This window comes from Eretmochelys imbricata, chromosome 1 (genome assembly GCF_965152235.1).
Source record: "Eretmochelys imbricata isolate rEreImb1 chromosome 1, rEreImb1.hap1, whole genome shotgun sequence".
Lineage (NCBI taxonomy): Eukaryota > Metazoa > Chordata > Testudines > Cheloniidae > Eretmochelys > Eretmochelys imbricata.
The window spans coordinates 298,019,712-298,036,337 of NC_135572.1; the positions used below are offsets into that span (position 1 = coordinate 298,019,712).

A 16,626-nucleotide genomic window follows, 5' to 3' on the forward strand; every position below is an offset into this window, starting at 1 on the left:
CTCTGCTGGACTCTTTCCAATTTTTCCACATCCTTCTTGTAGTGTGGGGCCCAAAACTGGACAGTACTCCAGATGAGGCCTCACCAATGTCGAATAGAGGGGAACGATCACGTCCCTCGATCTGCTGGCAATGCCCCTACTTATTCATCCCAAAATGCCATTGGCCTTCTTGGCAAAAAGGGCACACTGTTGACTCATATCCAACTTCTTGTCCACTGTAACCCCTAGGTCCTTTTCTGCAGAACTGCTGCCGAGCCATTCGGTCCCTAGTCTGTAGCGGTGCATTGGATTCTTCTGTCCTAAGTGCAGGACTCTGCACTTGTCCTTGTTGAACCTCATCAGATTTCTTTTGGCCCAATTCTCCAATTTGTCTAGGTCCCTCTGTATCCTATCCCTACCCTCCAGCGTATCTACCACTCCTCCCAGTTTAGTGTCATCTGCAAACTTGCTGAGGGTGCAATCCACACCATCCTCCAGATCATTTATGAAGATATTGAACAAAACTGGGCCCAGGACTGACCCCTGGGGCACTCCACTTGATACCAGCTGCCAACTAGACATGGAGCCATTGATCACTAGCTGTTGAGCCCGACAATCTAGCCAGCTTTCTATCCACCTTATAGTCAATTCACCTAATACAAGTACTGTAGTGCAATCTCTTTATCATGAAAGATGAAATGCAGAATTATGTACAAAAAATAAGCACATTCAAAAATAAAACAATTGTAGAGCCTAGAGGTCCACTCAGTACAGTACTACTACTTGTTCAGCCAGTCATTCAGACAAACAAGTTTGTTTACATTTGCAGGAGGTAATGCTGCCTACTTCTTGTTTACAATGTCTCCTGAAAGCAAGAACAGGCTTTCGCATGGCACTGTTGAAGCCAGCATTGCAAGGTATTTATGTGCCAGTCTGTATCCGCAAAAAGAAATGCATTCTTTTTTTAATGAGCATTATCTGAATGGAAGCACATCCTCTGGCATGATGGCCGAAGCATGAAGGGTCATCTGCGTAATGGAAATACCTTGCAATGCCAGCTATGTAAGTGAGATGCGAACGCCTGTTCTTGCTTTCAGGTGACATTGTAAACAAGCACCAGGCAGTATTATCTCTTGTAAATGTAAACAAACTTGTTTCTCTTAGCGATTGGCTGACCAAGAAGTAGGACGGAGTGGATTTGTAGGCGCTAAAGTTTTACATTGTTTTGTTTTTGAGTGCAGTTATGTAACAAAAAAAAAAAATCTACTTTTGTAAGTTGCACTTTTACGATAAAGTGATCACACTACAATACTTGTATGAGGTAAATTGAAAAATACGATCTTGTTTATCATTTTTAGAGTGCAAATATTTGTAATCAAAAATAATACTAAGTGAACACTGTACACTTTGTACTTTGTGTTGTAATTGAAATCAATATATTTGAGAATGTAAAAAACCATCCAAAGTATTTAATAAATTTCAGTTGGTATTCTATTGTTTAATAGAGTGATTAAAACTGTGATTAATCGCAATTAATTTTTAAAATTGTGATTAATTTGAGTTAATTGCGATTAATCAACAGCCCTAATTTATATATATATTTTACACCCTGGTCTGAGGATTACATTGCTTCTGACTTCAACTTATATATATATATAAGTTGAAGTCAGAAGCAATGTAATCCTCAGACCAGGGTGTAAAATCGTAACTGTTACAGGAAATAACATATCTTCCCTTCAGATATCATTTCCATTTATTTAAATGGATAACAGGGTAACTAGATATTTCCCTTCTAGCAGTACTGAATTTAGTGTATATATGTCTGGGCTTAATGGTGAAACCATTCTGAACTGAAATTCTTTTATGGAACCCTTCAACAAATGCAAGATTGGGACTACACCACCTGGCCACCCACTCCCAATTGTACATGTAGACCTCTGTCAACTACTTGATGGTCACATCTGTGATAGTTCTCAGAATCCTAAATTAACTCCACTGAAGTCTTCTAGTTAGGAAACCCTGACTATCATCATGGTTATATTTGCCCCATGTGTTTCACAGTACCATTTTCCTGTGAATCTTCCACACATTAGAATTATTTTTTTTTATTTTCATATTTGTTTTAGTTATGCAGAACCTCTTATATCATGGGAGTCATTCATGTAAAATGGAGGCCTAGCATTTTGGTATGGAGACAGAAAGATAATATTCTGACTTACCAGTAGTCATCTCCAGCCATACATTTTTCATAAACAGGGCCATCTAGCTCTTTAGCATCTGGGAAAATAGCCTCATGATGGATGATGATTGTTTTGATTATTTCATTCACATGAGCTTGACATGACACCTGGTCTTGTATGTCCGGAACAGGCATCAGTGTTGGGCCAAAACATATGGCCAAGTTATAAGGATCCATCATGTTCTCATCACTGTACTGAGAAAGGCTTTGGAAGAAGAATCAAGAAAAAGACTTTTCCTCTGTGACTATCCTAATTCTGAAAAGTAGCTCAGAACAACCTTAAATTGTCAGCACAATGCAATGTTCTCCACCCTTTTTGACACTTAGTCCTGTACAACATAGCCAAAAAAAAAAAAAGAATTTGTTCTTCTATTGTCTGGCAATATACAACACTGGGAGAATTTAGAATAAACTGACACTGGGGGAGGGTGCGAGAAATGAATTTGAATCAATCATTTTTTAGCCATGGAAACCTTTACTCAGGGCTTGTCTGCACTTCCATTTTATATCGCTCTAACTTGCTGGCTCAGGGGAGTGAAAAATCACCCCTGAGTGCACCAAGTCTGAGCACTTTAAAGCGCTAGTGTAGACAGGCTCTGAGTGCCGGGAGCAAGGCTTGGAGCTAATCCCCTCGTGGAGTGGATTACCAGGAGCGCACTCGCACCTCCAAGTGCTGCCGCAGGAGCGTTCCCGTGACAGCGCTTTGAAGTTTCCAGTCTAGCCCTGCCCTCAGGGACTCTGTGTGATCTACAGTAAAGACACTCTTCCATGTGTAAAAAATAAAAAATGCAAACAACCGTCGGTGAGATAGTACTAAGGGCTTTCGGAGGGAAGGAACCCTCTCCCCTTTACTATGAAGCCATGTATCTAACAAAATTTCCAATATCTGAAACAGAGTATAGCTGACCACAAGATGGTCAGAGGGATCCTCTGGTCGCTGCTATGTCACTCCACCTGTCTGAAAAATCAGCCTCCGATAGAAGCAGCGTGTGGCTGGAGCTTTCCTACATCTTGCTGAACCCTGGATTCCATGTCGTCCCCTTACTGCTTATAAATTATGCTGGAGCAGTGGCTCTCAACCTTTCCAGACTATTGTACCCCTTTCAGGAGTCTGATTTGTTTTGTGTATCCCAAGTTTCACCTCACTTAAAAACTACTTGCTTACAAAAATCAGACATAAAAATGCAGAAATGGCTCAGCACGCTATTTCTGAAAAATTGCTCACTTTCTCATTTTTACCATATAATTATAAAATAAATCAATTGGAATATAAATATTGTACTATATTTTAGTGTATAGAGCAGTATAAACAAGTCTTTGTCTGTATGAAATTTAAGTCTGTACGGACTTCGTTAGTGCTTTTTATGTAGCCTATTGTAAAACTAGGCAAATATCTAGATGAGTTGATGTACTCCCAGAAGACCTGTGTGTACCCCAGGGGGAGAACAACTGTGCTAGAGGACCAGCCTAATGAATACCTGGCCCAGAATCACAAAGGCTACCTCTACACACATATCCTTTCCTCCTGCAAGTTGAACTGTGTGCTCTTCAGCACTAGCTGAGGATTGAGGCTTATAGCTCCCCAGATTAGTCATTCTTAAGGACTCAGGACCCAGTCCCACAAGGCCTGAAGTCCCGTAACCCCCATTGATTCAATACTGCTTGGCACCCTGAAGGATTAGAGATGCAGCTGGTATGTTTGCCCATCTTTAAATACACCAGCTTAAAAGGCTTTAAACTATACTTTATAGAGAAAACATTTGCTGCATAGCAACAGCACTGTGACATCAATACAAACTGAAAAGAGCCAAGAACTCTAAATGATCCCTTCCAATTCTGCAAAATCTGCTTCTAAAATCTCTTTTTTGTGTCACATTTTGTTAATGTGCTGTGTGCTATTCTGAGATATCATAAATCTTGTTCTACAAATTACAAAGGAGATTCAGCCATTTGATTATTCATGAACTATGCTACATAGGTGGTTATAACTGATTTATGAAATATGAAAAGCTACATGCTGTTGCCTCTCTGTTCTCCATAACACACATTTGGTGGAATATAGTACAAGAGACTATTTTTATTTCAGCAAAGTGTTTTTTGTGCAGCCCCAATAGATCCACTCAATTATGGAGCAAACATGAGCAAAGGAGGAATATGCTAACTAAGGGCCTGATCTCTCATTCACTAAGGGTATATCTACACTAGAGCTGGAGGTGTAAATTCCAGCTCGGATAGACACACCTGCCCTAGCTTTGATTGAGCTACTGTGCTAAAAATAGTGTAGCCACAGCAGAATGGGTGGTGGGAGGGGCTAACTGTCCCAAGTATGTGCCTAGAGCTTTGATGGGATTGCATGTGAGATGGCTAACCCATGCAGCTGTGGCTACACTGCCATTTTTAGCACACTAAGTCAGTCTACCTGAGCTGGAAATTCCACCTCCAGCTCAAGTGTAAATGCACCCTCAGTAAGCATATCATCATCTAGTGCTGGTAGCAGGTCCATTGCTGCTGGGGAATGGGAGGTAAAGTGGAGACTGGAGGAGTGGGATTTTACTAGGGTGAATGTAAAATTAGGTGAGGAGACTACCAAAGAGCAGCAATGATTGTGGATTAGTAATGGCTGAGGTCAAGGAATACTGACCCAGACCATATAACATGTATTACCAATCCTGATCCATGTTAGGTGATTGAGGTCAGGAAATAAAAAGCAGTCTTACATGCACTGCTGATTGTCATACCCTTATTATAGCCATTCTCAACAGATACAGCTGCGTTTTTCAGGTGGAAAAAATAACTTGGCCCAAATCCTTATATTTAAAGACTTTGTGTGTGCGTTTGGAAAATCATTTATTTGGTGACAAGTCCAACGGAGGCTAGCCTCAACAAATATACAGTATGTGCACACACTATTAAAACCTAAGAACAAAACCTGTAGATTTAATATATTAACATTTAATAACACAGTTTATCATTCACATCCTGGAAGATATAGTAGAAGCTCAACCCAAAATACACATTACAGTGCTGAAGGAAGGGAGGGTTTAAGGAGCAACAGAACAAAAATCCCAGGAGGCAGGCAGTACAGAAACAGAAAGAGCCAGAAATAGGGCAGAACACTGATCAAAGAAAGCATATCACAGTGAAAATACCAGGACCAGGAAAAAAAAGAGAAAAGGGACACAGGTAAAACAATGTTTTCTCCCACACTACCCTTTCCTCTGGCCCAGTTTTTTCCTTCAGAATGGGCCAGTTTCTGATACCCCCAACAACCCCAACAACTGTCTCAGTTTTTCAGTATGAAGGGAAAGAAGTGGGGTTCCTGAGCCCCTGTAGCACCATCATTATTTTGGGCAAGAGCACCAGTGAATTTCCCAAAAGACACACATGAGGAAATTTGGATCTTGCTCCACCACAGCATCAAACCACCAGCTTGTAGGTGTTTTGGCTGTTTGAGTATGTTGCATTTTTTACAATCAGAAAGTTAAAATCAGCTTAAGATAGGAGTGTAGGGGAAAAAGTTCACTTCTAAATTATGCAAGTTATTTTTAATGTGGATATTTTTTGTTGTTTGTTTTGTTCTACAGCTCCAGCTCTAGCCGCAGTCCTTGCGTACAAGGCAATACTTTTATCAGTCTTACCATGACCTTGTAGTCAGTTAAAAAGAAAAGTAACTTCAGTTTGTACGAAAATGGACCTTTTCCTTCTGTTTTCATTGCCAATTAAAATACCCTCTTCTGTGTTACCTGAAGCCTAAATGTAAATTTCATGAAGATTATGAAGACGACAAAGGAAATTTTGACACCAGCAGTGGAAGTGGGATGAAGATGCAGCATTCTGGCAGGAACCGAAAGGTACTTACTGGTTAAGGAAGGCAAATAGGTATCTCATCACTATAAGGACAGACCTGGGTAAAGTCAGGAGGAGTTTGCGGATGTGAAGAGCCCTCTCATAGAGATTATCTATTCCTGTAAGGCAGAAGATAATATCTTCAGCTCCTTTTTAGGAGAAAACCTGTACATTCAGCTTAATGGTGTCATTCTTATGCTAATATAGGTTGCTGGTCAACATTCTTCAAATTTTTGGAAAAAAAAATAGCAAAAATTTTGGAAAAAATCGAGTTCCCCTCCCCCCTTTTTGACCAGCTTTATTAATACATAATTACCAGATGATGCTTTAAATATGTCCAGCAAGTCTGCTGAAAACTAACTTACTGCAGATTTCTAAGTAAGATAGCTTGCAAAATTGCCATAAGAGGATTTCCCCCCGAAGGGTAAACAAGTAATATTAGGAGGCTAGGAATCTCTGTCATCAGTTCCAAACACTGGCTTATTCTCTGTATTTGAATTTGCATATTGAAAATATCCTTCTGATCACTGATCGTAAAGCCTTCCTGACTTAGTTTTCTCTGTCAACACTATCTCTCCAGCTGTAAATCTATTAGAGTCAATTCTAGATCAATGCCTTCTTGTGTTAATCCAAAAATACAAAGTACAATGATCAGATGTGTTTTCCCTAGATAATTTCATTTAGGTCCATCAAAATGTTCCTGAAATAGGCAAACCAACAGCTGTGTAAAGCAGGACTGAGGCAGCACAAGAACATTGGTTTCTATTGCCTTACAACAGAAATCAGCATCTATGATTTTCTACATTGTTCAGAATGAACATGGGGCTTCATCTGGAAAGCAAAACATCTTTCAAAGTAGCAAACCTCTATTCTGAATAAGAAATCCTTGAACTCTTCTCTCAAAGATATTTTTGGTGTAAATGACATTGCTAAGAACAATTTAACATTTCAATAATGCCCCCTAAGTCAACCAAGAAATAATAGTACAATTCACATAATTTAAACACAGTCCCAGTAGAATATTAGAATAATAGCACCTAATAGCAGTGCAATGGACAACTGGTAACATTGAGAACCTGTGAAATGAGGAATTGGGGGTGAAGCCAATAGCTAAAAACCATTTGTTACAGAATACAAGATTTTTCACAGAAGACATTTAAAATAATCACTTACCTAAAAGGTCAGTGTTAATTATAGATGGCGTTCTCAATGTTTATTTTTGGTCTTTTCATGTGCTTATTTTATACAAATTAGGACTCATTTTCAGATGTAAAATGTGTGTTGATTAGTGTTTAAATATTTCTCCCCTTAGGGAAAAAAATCCAGTTTCTAACAGTTGATATTTTCATACCATAAACTGATGACAAGCAGAGCATCACAGCAGCAGAATTTGGGTTTCTCAAACAAAAGTGATGCACCTCAATAGCACTTCCTTGAAGATAAATATTTCTGCCTGGTAAACTACAGGGCAAATACTGCTCCTACATCTGCAGCCAGGGAAGATTCCCCAGCAGAACGGGGATGTGTGAGGGGGATTCGGGTTGGGGTGAACAGGGATTTGATTGCATGCAATCTAGCTCTCTGGAAATCTCTTGTGCACAAGCAGATTCTTCCATCCTCTCTTCTCACTTCCTGTAGCAGGGATGGGTTGGGGCTGCAGAAGCTCCTGCAATAGCAGCACCAGCGAAGCGCTACAGCCTGGGGTGAGCGGTATTCCCCTCCTCATGGAAGAGAGCAGCATGTAGCCCAGCATTCCAGTTCTGGGGGTAGGTGTGTTGGTTTTCAGGAATTGTACCTTTATTTGCTGAACAAGCAGCTCATAACTAAGGCTACGGGTTTGTCACGAAGGTCACGGATTCCGTGAATTTCCAGGACCACCATGACTTCTGCAGCAGCCAGTGCAGCTGGTCCGAGGCCGCCCGAGCAGCTCGGGCAGCTCCTGGGCCAGCTGCACCAGGCACTGCTAGGGCAGTCTCGGGCCACCTTGCCCCACACCCCAGCAGTAGAAGGAGTTTGGGTGTGGAAGGGAGCTCAGGGCAGGGATAGGGGTTTGGGGTGCGGGAGGGGGTGAGGGCTCCGGCGGTGCTTACCTCAGGAGGCTCCTCAGAAGTGGCACGATGTCCCTTCCTCAGCTCCTAGGCTGAGGTGCAGCCAGGTGGCTCTGCACTTTGCCTCCGCCCCCAGGCACTGTCCCCACAGCTCCCATTGGTTGCAATTCCTGACCAAGGGGAGCTGCAGAGCCAGCGCTTGGGACATGGAGCCCCCCAGCTGTCCCTCCGCCCAGGAAGGGGCATGTATGTTGCCGCTTCCGGGGAGCTGCATGGAGCCAGGCAGGGAGCCTGCCAGCTCTGCAAAACCCACCCTCCCAGCACCCATGGCTCCCCTCGGCAATTCCCCCCCCCCCGCGAGCACCCATGGCTTCCCCAGGGCTGCCTCTCCCCAGACCACCCAAGATTTAGTCAGCGGTATATAGTTTACAGCCTGTGACCTGTCCATGACTTTTACTAAAAATATCTGTGACTAAAACATAGCCTTACTCATAACTACCTGCCAAGGGCATAGACCATGTAAGCAAAAAGGGAACATCAGGTTTCATAGTATGGGTCCTATCACATTCCAGCACATGCTACCTGTCAGGACACAGTGTAAAACAGTCACTAGAAGTCATTACAAACCACACATTGCTGTAGTTACCTGCGTATATTTTAACTCATTCCTGGTAAAATTGTCCCAATTTTCTTACCTCTCATTCATTTCCGTGGCGAAAAAATTCTCTGCTGAAAATCTGAACACTGCACAACTGTGAATTTGGCTGCTTTCTATTGTTTATTTCCAAAACACTGATATTCCCCTCACAAGTTTTGCTTTAGTTTACAATGAAAGATAGATGAGAATTGTAATCTTTTACCTAAGGATCTCAAACATCAAGGACTAAATTCTGGCTGCTTCTATGGGGGAAAAGGAGTGGATGCAAGAACCCCCTTGCATAACTGTGTTGCTTACCCCATCAAGGGGAAAGACAATGTTGCTTTGCCTCTAAAGGTTACTTTTCTAGAGGAGGTGCGTCTGCGAGGGTGGGGTTGTTGTGTGGCCATAGCAAAGGCTAGCAGATCAGTTACTGTGAGGAAGGATTACTGGCTATAACAGTGCCAAGGAGGTAAAGCCCATTGCACACAAGTACAGCGAATCTTCTACTTGCATGCTGAAGGCCTCTTCTTCATCTTCATTACTTTGACTCTCAAGAACCATAATTTAGTCCTATTTCAATACTCCTCTGAAGTGAACTGGTATTTTTCCTATTTTTCAGATAAGATAATCTAAGCATTTATTTTAGAACATAAGAATAGTCATACTGGGTCAGAACAATGGTCCATTTAGCCCAATATCCTGTCTTCCGACAGTGGCCAATGCCAAATTCTTCAAAGGGAATACACAGAACAGGTAATCATCAAGTGATCCATCCCCAGCCATCCAGTCCCATCACCTGGCAGCCAGAGGCTTACGGACGCCCAAAGCATGGTGTTGCATCCTCAACCATTTTGGCTAATAGCAATTGATGCACCCATCCCATGCAGCCATGAATGTATCTAATTCTTTTTTGGAACTGTCAGGAAGGAGTTAAAATTCAGCCAGCAAAAAAGACAGAAACTGCTGAGAAGCAAAGACACTGACAACTGTAAACAATTAATAAGCCTATATGGTCAATGCCTGCCCAGTAACTCAGATTTTAGAACAGAATAAACCTTCCCTTCACAGCCCACCAGATATCTGTAAGCACTCATCCCTACCTCCCCCCCGACCCTGCCTCCTGCCCCCGTAAGGCAGCCATAGATGCTTGATAGGTTTCAGAGTAACAGCTGTGTTAGTCTGTATTCGCAAAAAGAAAAGGAGTACTTGTGGCACCTTAGAGATTAACCAATTTATTTGAGCATAAGCTTTCGTGAGCTACAGCTCACTTCATCGCATGCATACTGTGGAAAATACAGAAGATGTTTGTTTTTATACACACAAATCATGAAAAAATGGGTGTTTATCACTACAAAAGGTTTTCTCTCCCCCCACCCCACTCTCCCGCTGGTAATAGTTTATGTAAAGTGATCGCTCTCCTTACAATGTGTATGATAATCAAGGTGGGCCATTTCCAGCACCTTGATTATCATATACATTGTAAGGAGAGTGATCACTTTAGATAAGCTATTACCAACAGGAGAGTGGCTTTGTGTGTGTTGTGTGTGTGTGTGTGTGGGGGGGGGTAGGGAGAAAACCTGGATTTGTGCTGGAAATGGCCCACCTTGATTATCATACACATTGTAGAGTGATCACTTTCGATAAGCTATTACCAGCAGGAGAGTGGGGTGGGGGGAGAGAAAACCTTTTGTAGTGATAAACACCCATTTTTTCATGATTTGTGTGTATAAAGACAAACATCTTCTGTATTTTCCACAGTATGCATGCGAATAAGTGAGCTGTAGCTCACGAAAGCTTATGCTCAAATAAATTGGTTAGTCTCTAAGCTGCCACAAGTACTCCTTTTCTAGATGCTTGATGCAAAAGGATGACCTCTATATGTATGTACTGTTCCTATTTTTATCTTTGTTTAGGGTTCTCTCTTGATTTGTAACAATGTCTGTCTCTGTATGTACAGATAAATGCAAATGAATTGATAAAAGAATGTATATAACTGGCCACTATGGCACCGTATTTTTGAAGCTGCTTGTCAGTCTTCCCGGTACTGTGAATAAACCCCCTTCAGTATTGTCTGTGCCTGTCTGATTCTTGGGGAAAAGAATCTTTTGCCTAACAGAACCCAGTTATGGTTTTGGCCTTCACAACATCCCCTGGCTATGAGTTCCACAGATTGACTGTGAGTTGTGTGAAGTACTTCCTTTTGTTTGTTTTAAACCTGCTGCCTGTTCATTTCATTGAGTGACCCCTAGTTCTTGTGTTATGTGAAGGGGTAAACAACACTTCCTTATTTACTTTCTCCACACCATTCATGATTTTATAGACCTCTCTCATAGCCCCTCCTTAGTCATCTCTTTTCTAACCTCAACAGTCAAGTCTTTTTAATCTCTCCTCACAGGGAAGCTGTTCTAGACCCCAAATCATTTTTGTTGCCCTTCGCTGTACCTTTTCCAATTCTAATATATCTTTTTTGAGATGGAGTGACCAGAACTTCACGCAGTATTCAAGGTGTGAGCATACCATGGATTTATATAGGGCATTATGATATTTACTGTCTTCTTAATCTCTTTCACAATGGTTCCTAACATTGTTAGCTTTTTTGACTAATGCTACACACTGAGCGGATGTTTTCAGAGAACTATTCACAATGACTCCAAGATAGATTTCTTGGGTGGTAACAGCTAATTTAGATCCCCATAATTTTGTATGTATAGTAGGGATTATGTTTCCCAATATGCATTACTTTGCATTTTTCAACACTGAATTTCATCTGCTGTTTTGTTACCCAGACACCCAGTTTTGTGAGATCCCTTTGTAACTCTTCGCAGTCAGCTTTGGACTTAACTCTCTTGAGTAATTTTGTATCATCTGCAATCTTTGCCACCTCACTGTTCATCCCTTTTTCTAGATCAATTATTAATATGTTGAACAGTACCGGTCCCAGTACAAATCCCTGAGGGACACCGCTATTTACCTTTCTCCATTCCGATAACTGACCGCTTATTATTACCCTTTGTTTCCTGTCTTTTATTGAGCCACGAGAGGACCTTCCCTTTTATCCCATGACTGCCTACTTCGCTTAAGAGCCTTTGCTGAGGGACCTTGTCAAAGTTGTTTTGAAAGTCCATGTACGCTACATCCACCTACCACCTTTAATAGATTGGTGAGACATGACTTCCCTTTACAAAAGCCGTGTTGACGCTTCCCCAACAAATCCTGTTCATCTGTGTGTCTGATAATTCCATTCTTTACTACAGTTTCAATCAATTTGACTGGTACTGAAGTTAGGCTTTCTGGCCTGTAATTGCCAGGATCGCCTTTGGAGACTTTAAAAAAAATTAGCATATTAGTGATCCTCCAATCATCTGGTACAGAAGCTGATTTAAATTATAATATAACATACTAATTGTGGTATGCAACCTATGTGACTTGCCCAAATAATGCAGAGTTAGTTGCAGAAATGGGAATAAAACTTACAATTAGAGGAATGACCCAGGAGTCAAAGATCACAAGACAATACTCCCACCTTTAAGTCCAGGCAATTAGCCTGGCTTTGGCAAGGATAACCTCATTAGGAATTAATTTATCCTCTATGTGTGGGGAAGGAGGCATGGAAGGGAGGTGCTTGGAGAAGGGAAGGAATATTGGCCACAACTGAAACAGCCTCAGGGGAACTGATGTCAAGTGGAGAGGTGCATATTTTGCAGCGGCCAACTAAATTTAAATCAAGAGTGAAATCTACAATGGTGTGGAGGGCCTTGCAAGACCTTTTGCACCCTGGAAGCCTAGAGTTCAGGGAGAGGGAAACTATAGGTGTAGTGGATGCATAGGAGGGCCTCAGCACTCACTCAGAGATCTCTGAACCAGCTCTGACAGGGCAGCACTGTGGGAGGACCAAGTCAGGGACCATAGTCTTTTTGAGACTGTCGTTTCCAGAGGCCGTAACACCTAATGGAAGAAGTGCAGAGAGGTTGGAGCCACTGCTGACTGCATACTATAGGCAGGTATGCAGTGGAGGTGAGGCAGGCTGTGCTGTACTGAACCCTGTCACTGGGTTTTTGTGTGTATTTCTAATCAATTGACTTAGTTCACTTACTGTGTAATAGAGCTTCAAATTTTTAAACAAAACTCTATTTTCAAAATCACCAGAACCTGTTCATAATGCAGTGTCATTTCTGTCCATTTTGGAGATACTGAGAACCAGGGTGCGCGTTTGCTTTTCCTTAAGATGCGGAAGCACATTTAATCACCTGTTGAACTATCTTGAGGTTTTTGCAAACAGTGCTTAAAGCAAAATGCACGAATAACCTGCATCTAAGGAATAAAGTAGACCAGAGAAGGGGAAAAAAACAACAAAAAAGCCAAACCAAATAACACAATATTAAATTATACATGAAGACAAGAATATATCCTGTCTAAAGAACATAAGACAACATCAGGCAAATTGATGTTTAAGCAATAATCCCAAAGTAGTGGAGCATTTAACAGGCAATAAATGCTCAGGTATATAAACCACAAATGTTTGCATTTGAGCACAGAAGCATTGTGCAATGGAGCACTACTTAGTGGTTAGAACGTGGTAATAACTCAATAACTGGGGTCAGGCTCTATTTCCATCTCTCCCACAACCTCCCCAGTAATGTACGACAAATATTTACCCTTTCTAGGCCAAATTCCATGGTGACAAAACAGAGGTGTAAGTTTCATATAAGCAGTATGCTGGTCATAAAATAAGTGTAAATTCAGTAAAACCTGCCAAGAGCAACCACTCACGGGAGTTAGCAAAAAGTGGTCTCTTAAGTGGTGGTCTCTTTTCAAAGGTTTGCACACCAGAGAGCGGTGGTGTTCCGTGGCCTCTGCAAGTAGTAGCTCGTGACAGGTTGTCTCTCCTGAGAGGTGGTCACTAAAGGCAAGTTTTACTGTAGGTTCTAAGTGACAAAAGTGATTTAACTTATGCTGATGTGGCAGTTGGCGAGTGTGCAAAATAAGTGTAATTTACATTCAGCAGGAAAAGCAACTGGCGAGAGTGCAAGATACAGTTGGCCATCCCTCTACTTCATCACCAGTGCTTCTGTGGCCAAATCCGGCCCCGGTGTATGAAGGAGTCACTCATATTGCCTTCAGTATGACTAGCATCTACTGAAACAGGCTGAATTCAATACCCTCAGAATACCAGCAGTAGTGTCCACCCTTCTGCTCAGGCAGCAGAAGCAGCTGAATTATGGCTTTCCGATATAGAGAAGCCCATAATGATACAAGTTCCTTATGCCCTATTACTTGCTGCAGACTAGCTCTGGAACAATCAGAACTTGCCCCCAATTTAAACCAAAGCTGTTCAAAAATCAAAACAAATTAGCTATATAATTATTATACATTTATCTGGGGAAAACTGCACAGAAAGCACTGAATCTTTTGTAGCACCATTTCCAAAGCACTTGCAAAGAAAAAGCATTAAATCACAATATGTTATTTCATTTGAAAATGTATGCATTAATGCAAAAAAAACCCCAAAACCAAACCCTCAGTGTCTACATTGTGAAAAGCTTCAGTTTTTGGTAGTAGCCTCAAATACGTTTGACATCCACAGCTGAACAATCCACTTTCAAGGTTCTTTCACTAGCAACATTATATTTTCAGATATTATCTGTGACATTTTGCCATTTTATATTTTTAAATGAATGCCAACTTTATGTATCATTTCTATATCCTATTTTGTTGTGAATCACAGGAATCTTTGTAAACAGAACTGTAAAATAAATCTGCTTTCATCTTCAAGAACTGTTTGGAAGGAGACCAAGTGAAAATGGATATATTCATTTTCATACTGTACTATCACAAACTCTATTTAATAAGAACTGGAGCATTTGCAAGCTTCATTAAAAAATAAAAGCTTTCCAGAACCTACATGCTATATAGTGATCTCAACAAGTCCTAACAATTTCTATTCTCTTACGGGAAAAGGGCCTGTGCCTGCTCCTGTTAAAAATAATTAGCAAAACTCCCATTGCCTCTAGTAATAATGATGCATATTTATATTATTATTATAGTGCCTGAAGGCCTCAACCTGGATGGAGGCCCCAATGTGCTGGGGCGGTACAGACACAGAAAAGAGATTATCCCTGCCTTGAAGGATTTACAATCCAAACTGGGAGCAGGGTTTTGCCCAAACTGTCTGTCCCATTGCAGATTATATGATGTCTAAGGTTAAAAAACAACAGTAAAAACTGCATTTGGGACTGGACTAGGATTTTGTAAATATATGATATCTGGGTTCCATCAAAATTCAGGTGGGGTATAGTAAGTTCTAAAATCAGTGAGTGTCTTCTTGTATAAAAGATTATACTCTGGAAAGCAGCACACAACCTAAGTATACAAGTGTAGAGACAAAATTAAAACCCTGAAGAGGGTCTAAAAACTCACATCAACACAAGGAATTAAAAATACTGCTGCTGAGGTGCTCTCAAGACATCAGAGAAGAAACAGAAGTACAAAGTTCAGTACAAACATTTAAGTCATCCACAGCCTTGTTCAGTGCAATAGTTCTCTGGAGGGCTGAAACATCTGCACTGAGCTTTACGCTATGTTTCTTCTATGATGACTCTAAAAATGCAAGTAATGCTTTTAATTCCTTAAACTCTTTTTAGCTTACTTCAATCTTAGTTTAAGGCTTAGAGTCTGCTTTGGTTTCCTTTGTTCTCGCACCTATTTTTGAGCATACAAACAGCAATATGGGTTGATTCGGGACATGAATTGACATTGCCTTGGATTAAAAAGCTAGGCTTTAATAGTGTGTGAATAAATAGGATTTTGCTTGGAAATCAAATAATATTTCATATGAACTACTATACTCATTTCTACCTTATCATAGCAGAAAACAGAAACAAGTCAAAAATAAGCAAATGTATAAATATTGTGATGGGCAAACATTTTAATGCAGGTAATATTTTAAGGATGAAGTAGTCAACAGACCATGAATTTCATACAAACCAAATGTTTCTCAGTAACTGTGTTTAAAAACAAACACACACATAAGTGTTTTATAAATATTTTAAGAAAGATATCCAAACTCTCCACCTTAGGTTTTTCACAGATAAGCTACAGATGTAGGTTCACAGCTGACCATCCCTGGACTGGATCCTAGGGCTGGCTGTGAATATAAATGCAAGAACCATCCCCTTAACTTGATCAGACCACTTGCTGCTCCAGACAGGAATAAGAACTCTCCTTATTCCAAAACAAGATGAAACCACCATGATCTACCCAGAAAAACTCTTGGATCCTGCCAAAACTTACTTATAGAAAACTCTACCCAACCAAGCAGCCAAGGAGTAGATGAATTAGCTAGGTCCTACAGCCACTTCTAGAACACTGCTAAAGACATTCTAGTACCAAAGCACCCTCTCTCAATCCCCCCACCTATGCAGACAGTCAGTTGACTTGTGAAAGAAATAACTGAAAGTAGTCAGTGGCACACACAGAATTTCTACAAACCTATGCCACTGCCATAACAAAGGCAAACAGAGCCTCTCTCTTCTTTGCCACTGAGGCAGAAAAGTGAATCCCAGCAGAACTTTTTTGGGCTACAAATCATTTTGGAAATACAGACTGGCTCTACTCAACCCTAATACACAGTACCTCTTTTTGTGAGTAACTGTCACAAAGAAGGTCACCTACATCCAAGATGGCCTCATAAACCACAAGAGGAACTAGCCAAGAGCAGGAACAGAAACACAAGACGCCCTTTCCAAGGAAAGGAGTGACATCATTCAGGGTTACCATCTGTGACTCTGATATCTGCTCTTCCTGGATACAAAGAGACAACAGGGAACTTCTGGGAGCCCTACTATAACAGAGATTGTCAACACTTCCTTTCAGTA

The 16,626-nt window shown here is 41.0% G+C and overlaps 1 protein-coding gene across 5 annotated transcripts in view; it reads right to left on the reverse strand.

Annotated features, from left to right (window-relative positions):
- SRGAP1 (SLIT-ROBO Rho GTPase activating protein 1) overlaps positions 1-16,626 on the reverse strand; it is a 239,278-nt gene that overhangs the window by 23,200 nt on the left and 199,452 nt on the right. For all 5 annotated transcript variants that reach the window (XM_077833521.1, XM_077833502.1, XM_077833492.1 and 2 more), the window contains 2 exons: positions 6,078-6,183; positions 2,199-2,423 (listed from right to left, as the gene is read on the reverse strand). In XM_077833521.1, the coding sequence (XP_077689647.1) occupies positions 2,199-2,423; positions 6,078-6,183 (331 nt within the window). The remainder of the gene's footprint in view (positions 1-2,198; positions 2,424-6,077; positions 6,184-16,626) is intronic.